Below are 12831 nucleotides of genomic sequence, written 5' to 3'. Positions count from 1 at the left end.
ACACACTGCAGTATCCTGTTTCCAGTGTTACAGTGGAGTGGTGAGTGGGGTGTGTGTGCAGTGATACAGTTCCAGCCCAGGTTAGACACACTGCAGTATCCTGTTTCCAGTGTTACAGTGGAGTGGTGAGTGGGGTGTGTGCGCAGTGATGCAGTTCCAGGTCAGGTTAGACACACTGCAGTATCCTGTTTCCAGTGTTACAGTGGAGTGGTGAGTGGGGTGTGTGTGCAGTGATACAGTTCCAGCCCAGGTTAGACACACTGCAGTATCCTGTTTCCAGTGTTACAGTGGAGTGGTGAGTGGGGTGTGTGTGCAGTGATGCAGTTCCAGCCCAGGTTAGACACACTGCAGTATCCTGTTTCCAGTGTTACAGTGGAGTGGTGAGTGGGGTGTGTGTGCAGTGATGCAGTTCCAGCCCAGGTTAGACACACTGCAGTATCCTGTTTCCAGTGTTACAGCGCAGTGGTGAGTGGGGTGTGTGTGCAGTGATGCAGTTCCAGCCCAGGTTAGACACACTGCAGTATCCTGTTTCCAGTGTTACAGTGGAGTGGTGAGTGGGGTGTGTGTGCAGTGATACAGTTCCAGGTCAGGTTAGACACACTGCAGTATCCTGTTTCCAGTGTTACAGTGGAGTGGTGAGTGGGGTGTGTGTGCAGTGATGCAGTTCCAGCCCAGGTTAGACACACTGCAGTATTCTGTTTCCAGTGTTACAGTGGAGTGGTGAGTGGGGTGTGTGTGCAGTGATACAGTTCCAGCCCAGGTTAGACACACTGCAGTATCCTGTTTCCAGTGTTACAGTGGAGTGGTGAGTGGGGTGTGTGTGCAGTGATGCAGTTCCAGCCCAGGTTAGACACACTGCAGTATCCTGTTTCCAGTGTTACAGTGGAGTGGTGAGTGGGGTGTGTGTGCAGTGATACAGTTCCAGCCCAGGTTAGACACACTGCAGTATCCTGTTTCCAGTGTTACAGTGGAGTGGTGAGTGGGGTGTGTGTGCAGTGATACAGTTCCAGCCCAGGTTAGACACACTGCAGTATCCTGTTTCCAGTGTTACAGTGGAGTGGTGAGTGGGGTGTGTGTGCAGTGATACAGTTCCAGCCCAGGTTAGACACACTGCAGTATCCTGTTTCCAGTGTTACAGTGGAGTGGTGAGTGGGGTGTGTGCAGTGATACAGTTCCAGCCCAGGTTAGACACACTGCAGTATCCTGTTTCCAGTGTTACAGTGGAGTGGTGAGTGGGGGTGTGTGCAGTGATACAGTTCCAGCCCAGGTTAGACACACTGCAGTATCCTGTTTCCAGTGTTACAGTGGAGTGGTGAGTGGGGTGTGTGTGCAGTGATACAGTTCCAGCCCAGGTTAGACACACTGCAGTATCCTGTTTCCAGTGTTACAGTGGAGTGGTGAGTGGGGTGTGTGTGCAGTGATACAGTTCCAGCCCAGGTTAGACACACTGCAGTATCCTGTTTCCAGTGTTACAGTGGAGTGGTGAGTGGGGTGTGTGTGCAGTGATACAGTTCCAGCCCAGGTTAGACACACTGCAGTATCCTGTTTCCAGTGTTACAGTGGAGTGGTGAGTGGGGTGTGTGCAGTGATACAGTTCCAGCCCAGGTTAGACACACTGCAGTATCCTGTTTCCAGTGTTACAGTGGAGTGGTGAGTGGGGTGTGTGTGCAGTGATGCAGTTCCAGCCCAGGTTAGACACACTGCAGTATCCTGTTTCCAGTGTTACAGTGGAGTGGTGAGTGGGGTGTGTGTGCAGTGATACAGTTCCAGGTCAGGTTAGACACACTGCAGTATCCTGTTTCCAGTGTTACAGTGGAGTGGTGAGTGGGGTGTGTGTGCAGTGATGCAGTTCCAGCCCAGGTTAGACACACTGCAGTATCCTGTTTCCAGTGTTACAGTGGAGTGGTGAGTGGGGTGTGTGTGCAGTGATACAGTTCCAGCCCAGGTTAGACACACTGCAGTATCCTGTTTCCAGTGTTACAGTGGAGTGGTGAGTGGGGTGTGTGTGCAGTGATACAGTTCCAGCCCAGGTTAGACACACTGCAGTATCCTGTTTCCAGTGTTACAGTGGAGTGGTGAGTGGGGTGTGTGTGCAGTGATACAGTTCCAGGTCAGGTTAGACACACTGCAGTATCCTGTTTCCAGTGTTACAGTGGAGTGGTGAGTGGGGTGTGTGCGCAGTGATACAGTTCCAGCCCAGGTTAGACACACTGCAGTATCCTGTTTCCAGTGTTACAGTGGAGTGGTGAGTGGGGTGTGTGTGCAGTGATGCAGTTCCAACGAGGCTCAAAAAACAGTTCATGAGACTTTTGGGGAGAACCCAACACAGATGATAAAATCTAGTGTTAAAATAAAATGAATCCAAAATGACATCCACACACACAAAGAATAAAGCAGAATGTAAACACTCCTACATAAGGAGTACAGATATATGTGTTTAAACACTAGTAAACATTAATGTGATCCACTATGCTTTGCAAGCATGCTTGTAAATAAAAGTAAGACTGTTTAAAGTAAGTACCGTATTCTTGTCATTAATTTCCAACAGTAAGCATTAGTAGGCAGTGGCAGGACCCCCTTTGTACAGTTAACTATTTGTTTATTAGTACTCTAGTTAGAGTTACTTTGTACTTGGAATATATCTGCAATGGGTTTTTTGGAAATTGCTGCCCTTTTTTTGTTAGGAAATTGTAATTCTATCCTATATTGCCGTTTCATATGGAAGAACCATATATTTAAAATATATGCAAAGGCATACATTGTGAATAAATTTACCCATATATAACACAAGCTATTAGGATGCATGCTCCTAGGCCGAACAATCTGCAGAATTACGCTGCTGGCTGAACACAGAAATGTCACTGTATTTTGTATTACACATGTATTTTATCATATATGGTGCATTAATGTTAAAAAAATTGACAATGTTCTTTATTTACATTTTGATTGATGGCCCTTGGGCTATTTAAATCCTGAGTCTGTCTGCTTGAAGCACTTTATATTGTGCTGACATTTCTTGAAGTTGCAATGCTGCTTCTCTGCCCAACATTGTCTAGAAAGCATGGCAGTGCCCCCCACCCCATGCTGACCCTGGAGATGATTATCAGACACTGTTACTGTAGCTGGGCTGGGTTAAGAATATGCTTATTCACAAAGAGTGAGTTTATGGGGGAAAAACTGCAAAAATAGCACAATTAACAGAGAGGCATGTGAAAGTGAATTCCTGAAACTGCTTCATGGCTAGTTCAACTGACACACCTATCTTCGCTGAGGTAACATTTGGTAGACCAATATCACTGCTAACCTTGGGAAGAGTTGAGTTTTACAGGTGTTGTCTGAAGAGGTGTGTCTTGAGGAGGTGCCGGAAGCTGGTCAGGGACTGGGCAGTCCTGACATCCATAGGAAGGTCATTCCACCACTGCTGGGCGAGGGTGGAGAAGGAGTGGGCTCTGGAGGCAGGGGATCATAGAGGAGGTACAGCCAGTCTTGTAGTGCAGGTGGAGCGGAGAGGTCGGGTGGGGGTGTAGGGAGAGATGAGGGTCTGGAGGTAGCTGGGTGCAGTCTGTTCAAGGCATCGGTAGGCGAGTAGAAGAGTCTTGAACTGGATGCGAGTGGTGATCGGGAGCCATTGGAGTGAGTGGAGCAGTGGAGTAGCATGGGAGAAGCGAGGCAGAGAGAACACCAGATGAGAAGCGAAGTTTTGGATGAGCTGGAGCGGACGGGTGGCGGACGCAGGGAGGCCAGCCAGGAGGGAGTTGCAGTAGTCTAGGTGGGAGAGTACGAGGGCCTGGACGAGGAGCTGCGTGGAGTAGTTGGTGAGGAAGGGTTGGATTCTTCGTATGTTGCTCAGGAAGAATCGGCAGGTGCGTGCGAGACTGGAGATGTGCTGGGAGTAGGAGAGGCAGGGGTCCAGGGTTACTCCGAGGTTCTTGGCTGAGGAGGAGGGAGAGAGAGTGGTAGATTCCAGAGGAATGGAGATAGAGGTCAGAGGAGGGGGAAGAAAAGGTCAAATTTAGAGAGGTTGATTTTGAGGAGATGCAAGTGCATCTAGGAGGAGATAGCAGGCAGACAGGTAGAGATATGGGAGGGGATGGTGAGGTCAGAGGGGGGAGGAGAGGAAGATTTGAGCATCATCAGTATAGAAATGGTAAGATAAATCATAGGATGCAATGAGGGGGCCCAGGGAGCGGGTGTAGAGAGAACATGAGAGGATCCAAGACTGATCCTTCAGGGACTCCTGTTGAATGAAGATGAAGTGTGGAGGTTGAGCTGCGCCAGGTTACCTGGTTGGTGCGGTCGGAGAGATAAGGAAAACCAGGCCAGAGCAGTGCCAGAGATTCACAGGTTGGCGAAAGAGAATAGTAGAATAGAGTTATCGACAGTGTTAAAGGCAGCAGAGAGCTCAAGGAGAATTACGACAGAGGAGAGAGAGGTAGCACGGGCAGAGTTTAGTAAGTTAGTGACAGACAGTAGAGCAGTTTCAGTGGAGTGAGCATAGTGGAAACCAGATTGGAGAGGGTTGAGCAGAGAGTGGTTAGATAGAAAAGCAGAGAGCTGGTGGTGTACTGTCTGTTCAAGGGTTTTAGAGAGGAAGGATAAGAGGGAGACAGGATGGTAGTTCTGGAGGAGGGTGGGGTCGTTTTTTGAGGAGGGGGGTGATAGAGGCTTGTTTTGAAGGCAGAGGGAAAGAGGCCTGCGAGGAGAGAGGTGTTGAGAAGGGAGATGAAGGGGAGTGGAGCAGGAGCATTTTCTTGAAAGCCGAGTGGGGAGGGGGTCCAGGGCACATGTGATGGGTTTGTATTCAGTTTGAGAGCCCTGTCGTACCTCCATGTTAACATCCTGCTGAACTGGCAAATGGAGAACTGCCTCAAACAGCCGCTTGTGTGAAGCCCGACAGTTTTACAAACTGCTCCTGTTTTCAGAACTGCCTAGTGATGGTTTTACAAACTGCTCCTGTTTTCAGAGCTCCCTTGCCAAGTGTTTTACAAACTGCTCCCTTTTTCAGAGCTGCCTAGCGATGGTTTTACAAACTGCTCCTGTTTTCAGAGCTGCCTTGCTGAGAGTTTTACAAACTGCTCCTGTTTTCAGAGCTGCCTTGGCTAGCGTTACATACGCTGGCCGGTTGCCAAGTGTAACAATGTGCATAGCAGAGGAGGGAGGAGGCTATGCAGCAGGGAAGGCTAGGTTATTTGCAGAGCCTCTGATAACTCTTTGTATTATGTTGCAATGCAGTGGTAAGCAACTGAGTCGTGTGGATCTGGTTTTCCTTTGTTTAGTTTCACGCTTTCAGTTCTGCTGTGGTCGCTTGTTGGAGTGTGCTCCAATCGATACCGGTCTTGCGTGTAGGAGATGAGGTGTCTCCACGTTAAAGGTAACATTGTGCATTCTCATTCAAGCAGTTAGTCTGCTAACACTGCTGCTGTTGATCATGTGAAAGTGATGATGTAGATTCAGTTGTATGAGGGGTGAACAGAGAAAAAGCGTAGATCTGCCAGAGGCACCACAGGGATTGCAAAAAGGCTGACAGTATTGAATAGACATTACTGTACACCTGTGTAACAGAATTTACACCTGCAAAGGTAGACCTGTCAGTTACTGAATATGTACATTTGTTGCATACTATGTTTGTTTGATCTCAGTACAGTGCTTCTGTTTTTAATGTTTTTTAACCCTTGTAAATGCCATAGGTGATTGCATGGAAAGAGTTTGTCTGAGCATGTAGCTTAAGTGTTTGATAAATAACAAGAGCATTTATTTTTGTACCTACATTTTTTTTATTTTATTTTTTTTATCCAGTAACAGTCATTAGCCATGTTAGTGTCCTTCTAGAACTCACTAACAAAATAACTTCTTTAATCCTTGCAGCACATTTATTACCAGGACCTCCTGGCACCTCCTCCTCATCGTGTGTGTGTGTGTGTGTGTGTGTGTATGTATGTATGTATGTATATATATATATATATATAATATATATATATATCTATATATATATAATATATATATATTATATATATATTATATATGATATATGTATATATATATATAGATGGCTATATATATTATAACATCACTGGACCGATGGTGTACCCACCGACAACGACGGCTGTTGCTTTGATAATACTAGAAACTATTACAACCTTTGTATATTTGTTGGTTCGTATATAATGTTCACACCATTTAGGGGCAGTGTAAAGGGGGGGGGGGGGGTTAACACTACAAAATAAGTTTGTTTTAAGAAACTTTCTAGTAACGTCCCGGAGTCGTTTATATATATATATATACACACACACACACACACACAGTGCCTTGCAAAAGTATTCAGACCCCTGACCAATTCTCTCATATTACTGAATTACAAATGGTACATTGAAATTTCGTTCTGTTTGATATTTTTTTTTTAAACACTGAAACTCAGAATCAATTATTGTAAGGTGACATTGGTTTTATGTTGGGAAATATTTTTAAGAAAATAAAAAACTGAAATATCTTGCTTGCATAAGCATTCAACCCCCACACATTAATATTTGGTAGAGCCACCTTTCGCTGCAATAACAGCTTTAAGTCTTTTGTGGTAAGTATGTACCAGCTTTGTACACAGCGTCGGAGTGATTTTGGCCCATTCTTGGCAGATTTGCTCCAGGTTGTTCAGGTTGGTTGGATGATGCTTGTGGACTGCAATTTTCAAATAGTGCCACAGATTCTCAATGCTATTGAGATCAGGACTTTGACTGGGCCACTGTAGGATATTTACCTTTTTGTTCTTGAGCCACTCCAGTGTTACTTTGGCCTTGTGCTTGGGATCATTGTCCTGCTGAAAGGTGAATTTCCTCCCAAGCTTCAGTTTTTTTGCGGACTGAAGTAGATTCTCTTGCAGTATTTTCCTGTATTTTGCTCCATCCATTCTTCACAAGATGCCCAGTCCCTGCTGATGAGAAGCATCCCCACAGCATGATGCTGCCACCACCATACTTCACTGTAGGGATGGTGTGTCTTGAGGCATGGGCAGTGTTAGGTTTGCGCCACACAGCGCTTTGAGTTTTGTCCAAAAAGCTCTATCTTGGTCTCATCTGACCACAAAACCTTTTCCCACATCGCAGCTGGGTCACTCTCATGCTTTCTGGAAAACTCCAGACATGCTTTCAGATGGTACTTTTTGAGTAATGGCTTCTTTCTTGCCACCCTCCCATACAGGCCAGTGTTATGCAGAGCTCTTGATATGGTTGACTGGTGCACCATTACTCCACTCCCAGCCACTGAACTCTGTAGCTCTGTAGCTCTGTAGCTCCTTCAGAGTGATTGTTGGCCCCTCTGTGGCTTCTCTCACGGCCAGGGACGGCCTTTTCTTGGCAGTGCCTGGGTGGTGTGATGCAGCTTCCACTTCCTGATTATTGATCCAACTGTGCTCACTGGGATATCCAAAAATGTGGATATTATTTTGTACACTTTCCCTAATCTATGCATTTGTATTACTTTATCTCTAACTTCTGTAGAATGCTCTTTGGTCTTCATTTTCCTTCAGATTCACAGCCTTACCAATGATCCTTCAACAGTGGGGTTTTTATCCAAAACATGTGACAGCAACTTTAATGGTTCACAGGTGGAGGCCAATGGTAAGGTAATTGTGTCCTTGTTAGGGCAGTTTCTTTCATTGGTGCAAACTGGGAGCTTCCATAGCACAGGGGTTGAATACTTATGCAAGCAAGATATTTCAGTTCTTTATTTTTCTTAAAAATATTTCCCAACATAAAACCAATGTCACCTTACAGTAATTGATTCTGAGTTTCAGTGTTTAAAAATAAAATATCAAACGGAACGAAATTTCATTGTACCATTTGTAATTCAGTAATATGAGAGAATTGGTCAGGGGTCTGAATACTTTTGCAAGGCACTGTGTGTGTGTGTGTGTGTGTGTGTATATATATATATATATATATATATATATATATATATACACACACACAGTACTGTGCAAAAGTTTTAGTCAGGTGTGAAAAAATGCTATAAAGTAAGAATGCTTTCAAAAATAGACATGTTAATAGTTTATATTTATCAATTAACAAAATGCAAAGTGAGTAAACAAAAGAAAAATCTACATCAAATCCATATTTGGTGTGACCACCCTTTGCCTTCAAAACACCATCAATTCTGCTAGGCACACAGTTTTTGAAGGAACTCGGCAGGTAGGTTGGCCCAAACATCTTGGAGAACTAACCACAGTTCTTCTGTGGATTTAGGCAGCCTCAGTTGCTTCTCTCTCTTCATGTAATCCCAGACAGACTCGATGATGTTGAGATCAGGGCTCTGAGGGGGCCATTCCATCACTTCCAGGACTCCTTGTTCTTCTTTACGCTGAAGATAGTTCTTAATGACTTTCGCTGTATGTTTGGGGTCGTTGTCGTGCTGCAGAATAAATTTGGGGCCAATCAGATGCCTCGCTGGTGGTATTGCATGATGGATAAGTATCTGCCTGTACTTCTCAACATTGAGGAGACCATTAATTCTGACCAAATCCCCAACACCATTTGCAGAAATGCAGCCCCAAACTGGCAAGGAACCTCCACCATGCTTCACTGTTGCCTGCAGACACTCATTCGTGTACCGCTCTCCAGCCCTTCGGCGAACAAACTGACTTCTGCTACAGCCAAATATTTCAAATTTTGACTCATCAGTCCAGAGCACCTGCTGCCATTTTTCTGCACCCCAGTTCCTGTGCTTCCGTGCATAGTTGAGTCGCTTGGCCTTGTTTCCACGTCGGAGGTATGGCTTTTTGGCCACTAGTCTTCCATGAAGGCCAATTCTGACCAGACTTCTCTGGACAGTAGATGGGTGTACCAGGGTCCCACTGTTTCTGCCACTTCTGAGCTGATGGCATTGCTGGACATCTTCTGATTGTGAAGGGAAGTAAGCATGATGTGTCTTTCATCTGCTGCAGTAAGTTTCCTTGGCCGACCACTGCGTCTGTGGTCCTCAACGTTGCCCGTTTCTTTGTGCTTATTCAAAAGAGCTTGGACAGCACATCTGGAAACCCCTGTCTTCCTTGAAATTTCTGCCTGGGAGAGACCTTGCTGATGCAGTATAACTACCTTGTGTCTTGTTGTTGTGCTCAGTTTTGCCATGGTATATGACTTTTGACAATAAACTGTCTTCAGCAACCTCACTTTGTTAGCTGGGTTTGGCTGTTCCTCACCCAGTTTTATTCCTCCTACACAGTGTTTCTGTTAATGATTGTGTTTCAACCTACATATTTAATTGATGATCATTAGCATCTGTTTGGTATAGTTGTTTAATCATACACCTGAATCCCTGACTATATATATATATATATATATATATATATATACATACACACATATACAGTGCCTTGCAAAAGTATTCAGACCCCTGACCAATTCTTTCATATTACTGAATTACAAATGGTACATTGAAATTTCGTTCTGTTTGATATTTTTTGATATTATTTGAAGTTATGTCCTGGGTTAACTTTATCTATACCATTTATGCTTTTAAATACTTCAACTAAAGGGTCTTGGTTATTTTTTTGTGAACTGTGGTTTTCACTTTATTGCTTAACTCAACTGAGGGCTTTTTTTTTTTTTTTATATATACACAGCTTCATAGACTGTGTGTCATCTGAGTTAGAGGCTTGGCTGGGCTAGCATTTGCATCCAGGGTATCCTCACCTTTGGGCCTTTAACATACTGCAGACGTTAGAGCAGACTTCTGTAAAGTTGCACTGTCCTACCAGTAATGAAGCCTTCATGCTTGTTCAGCTGAAGAGCCTCTCATTGCTGAAGAGCACATGCTAACCGTTTTGTTATTGATGCATTCAACAGTACAATACTGGAAGAAGAAAAGGCGCAGCAGGAAGAGAGGATCCGCGTGGAGATGAGGCGGCAGGTCACAGTCTCGTGGGACTCAGGAGGGCCTGACGAAGCTCCCCCTAAAGTAGGTCCAGGGGTGGGGTTAGGAGATTCAACAACATCACCATCTAGGAAAAACTAATACCGTGATTCTTAGACATGACATTGAAGTACGTGGAGTGCAGGATGCACTCTATAGCCTGGACATCGCCTGTTTGAGTCTATTCCAGGCCATTCCACTGTCAGCCATGAATGGGAGCTCCCAGAAGGGCGGCGCACAATTGTCCGAGTGCCAGCGGGGGGGGGGGGGGGGGTTGTTTAGGTCGGCCAGGCTGTCCTTTGCTCACCGTGCACTAGCAACCCCTGTAGACTGGCCGGGTGCCTGCGGACTTGCCGGTAAGCTGCCCAGAGCTGCATTGCCCTCCGCCGCTGTAGCTCTGAGGTGGCTGCATGGTAAGTCTGCATTGTGAAGAGTGGTCGGCTGGCAGCACATGTTTTGGAGGATAGCGTGTATTCGTCTTCACCGCTCCCGAGTCAGCGCCAGGATGGTAGCGGTGAGCTGAGCCTAAAATACAATTGGATATTCTGAATTGGGAGAAAATGCAAAAAATAACTGGCGACTACTAAATTAAAAAAAAATAATTTAAAAGACATGACATTGAAGTGTAAACCTAGGTTGTAATAATATGGTCCTATAGGTGTGTAGTCTGTGTGAGGAGGGGATAGATGTGTTTTTCTACTGTAATGGTCTTCAAATTATAACAAGAACTGACCTTTAAAAGATATACAGTGGATTGTTTTTTTTACTGTGTCAACAGTTCTTTTTCTTTTTATGCAGTGAACTTAGCTTATCTTTCTCTCAGCTTCAGATTCTTGTTTTAAAGGTTTGGGTTTAATCCTGTCTGGAAGCACGCAGTGATCGCTGCTCCTGATCAGTATTACTGATCCCAAAATACAGAATCGCAGTTATTCATAGATTGGATCTGCACAATATAAGTGATTTCAAAAGCTAAGCCCTTGCTATGTTGTGCTCCTGTATACCACGCTTTTCTTCATTCCATTCTCACTCAGTCGTGCTCTCAGTACTGTCATTCTCACCCAGTCATGCTCTCGGCACTGTCGTGCTCACCCAGTCGTGCTCTCAGCACTGTCGTTCTCGACCAGTCATGCTCTCAGCACTGTCGTTCTCGACCAGTCGTGCTCTCGGCACTGTCGTTCTTGCCCAGTCGTGCTCTCAGCACTGTCGTTCTCGCCCAGTTGTGCTCTCGGCACTGTCGTTCTCTTCTCAGCACTGTCATTCTCACCCAGACGTGCTCTCAGCACTGTTGTTCTCTCCCAGTCGTGCTCTCAGCACTGTCATTCTCACCCAGTCGTGCTCTCAGCACTGTTGTTCTCTCCCAGTCGTGCTCTCAGCACTGTCGTTCTCTCCCAGTCATGCTCTCAGCACTGTCGTTTTCACCAGTCATGCTCTCAGCAGTGTCATTCTCCTCTCAGCACTGTCATTCTCGCCCAGTCATTGTCTCAGCACTGTCGTTCTTGCCCAGTCATGCTCTCAGCACTGTCGTTCTCACCAGTCATGCTCTCAGCACTGTCGTTCTCACCAGTCGTGCTCTCAGCACTGTCGTTCTCACCAGTCGTGCTCTCAGCACTGTCGTTCTCACCAGTCGTGCTCTCAGCACTGTCGTTCTCACCCAGTCATGATCTCAGCACTGTCGTTCTCTCCCAGTCGTGCTCTCACCCAATCATGCTCTCGGCACTGTCGTTCTCACCCAGTCATGCTCTCGGCACTGTCGTTCTCACCCAGTCATGCTCTCGGCACTGTCGTTCTCACCCAGTCATGCTCTCGGCACTGTCGTTCTCACCCAGTCGTGTTCTCAGCACTGTCGTTCTCACCCAGTCGTGTTCTCAGCGCAGTCGTTCTCACCCAGTCGTGCTCTCAGCGCTGTCGTTCTCTCCCAGTCGTGCTCTCAGCGCCGTCGTTCTCTCCCAGTCGTGCTCTCAGCACCGTCGTTCTCGCCCAGGCGTGCTCTCAGCACCGTCGTTCTCGCCCAGGCGTGCTCTCAGCACTGTCGTTCTCACCCAGTCATGCTCTCAGCACTGTCGTTCTCACCCAGTCGTGCTCTCAGCTCTGTCGTTCTCACCCAGTCGTGCTTTCATTTGCAGTTTGCTTTCTGTTTGTTGTCCGTTCACAGTTTTTGTTTCATTCTTTTTTATTTATTAACTCTTGTTTTCTAACTGTTTTTTCAATGTGCTTTTCTGTCCTGTATGCCTGTGTCTGTGAGTGTGCATATACTTGTATAAATGTGTATTTGTATGTGTGTCTCGTCTAGCAGCCTGCCCGGCGGCCTTCATTGCAATACAGCTTTAGCTTGGACTGTCTGTCTCTCCCTGAGCTCTCCCGCAATGGCCTCAAAGAGCCATCCGACCAGCACATGAGGTCCCTGTCACTGCTCCCTCCTCCCGAGGAGTCCTGCGAGGCAGGGTCCCCAGGCATGCTGGTCCCTGTGGGGCCCAGACGGAGGCCCTCGCTACCCCCCTTGGGCCCACGGAATGGGCCACAGCGCATCCTACCTCTCTACTTTGACAGGCTCAACCTAAGTCTGCAGCGGCAGCTGATGTCAGGAGGCAGGAGAAGACACCAGGCAGGTGTTGAAGGCTGGGTTGTAGGTTGTTTCTAGTTTTGGCTTTCAGTACAGCATCAATTTTCAGTTCTTAAGAAGGTATCTCATCAAATCAGAATACCAGTAGGGGTCAAATGTTAATCAAATTCCACCCATCTTTTTCATATCTCAGATGCATAGCCTGTATGTGCTTTAATCTCTAGTATATCATTGAGAATAGAATTACGTAAGTCTACATGCAAAATTGTATATACAGTATACACTGAGTGTACAAAACATTAGGAACACCTGCTCTTTCCATGAAATAGACTGATGAGGTGAATCCAGGTGAAAGCTATGATCGCTTATTG

The 12831-nt window shown here is 46.0% G+C and overlaps 1 protein-coding gene across 17 annotated transcripts in view; it reads left to right on the top strand.

Annotated features, from left to right (window-relative positions):
* LOC121313706 (focal adhesion kinase 1-like) overlaps positions 1 to 12831 on the top strand; it is a 186153-nt gene that overhangs the window by 151429 nt on the left and 21893 nt on the right. For 14 of the 17 annotated variants that reach the window (XM_041246517.1, XM_041246515.1, XM_041246512.1 and 11 more), the window contains one exon: positions 9834 to 9945. The exons of 2 other annotated variants lie outside the window; for them this stretch is intronic. In XM_041246517.1, coding sequence (XP_041102451.1) covers positions 9834 to 9945 — 112 coding nt within the window. Of the gene's footprint in view, positions 1 to 9833; positions 9946 to 12190; positions 12585 to 12831 lie in introns of those variants that run through there. One more of the 17 variants, XM_041246523.1, reaches the window with a different exon arrangement.

This window comes from Polyodon spathula, chromosome 3, assembly GCF_017654505.1.
Source record: "Polyodon spathula isolate WHYD16114869_AA chromosome 3, ASM1765450v1, whole genome shotgun sequence".
NCBI lineage: Eukaryota > Metazoa > Chordata > Actinopteri > Acipenseriformes > Polyodontidae > Polyodon > Polyodon spathula.
This window is presented reverse-complemented; position numbering and strand designations above follow the sequence as displayed.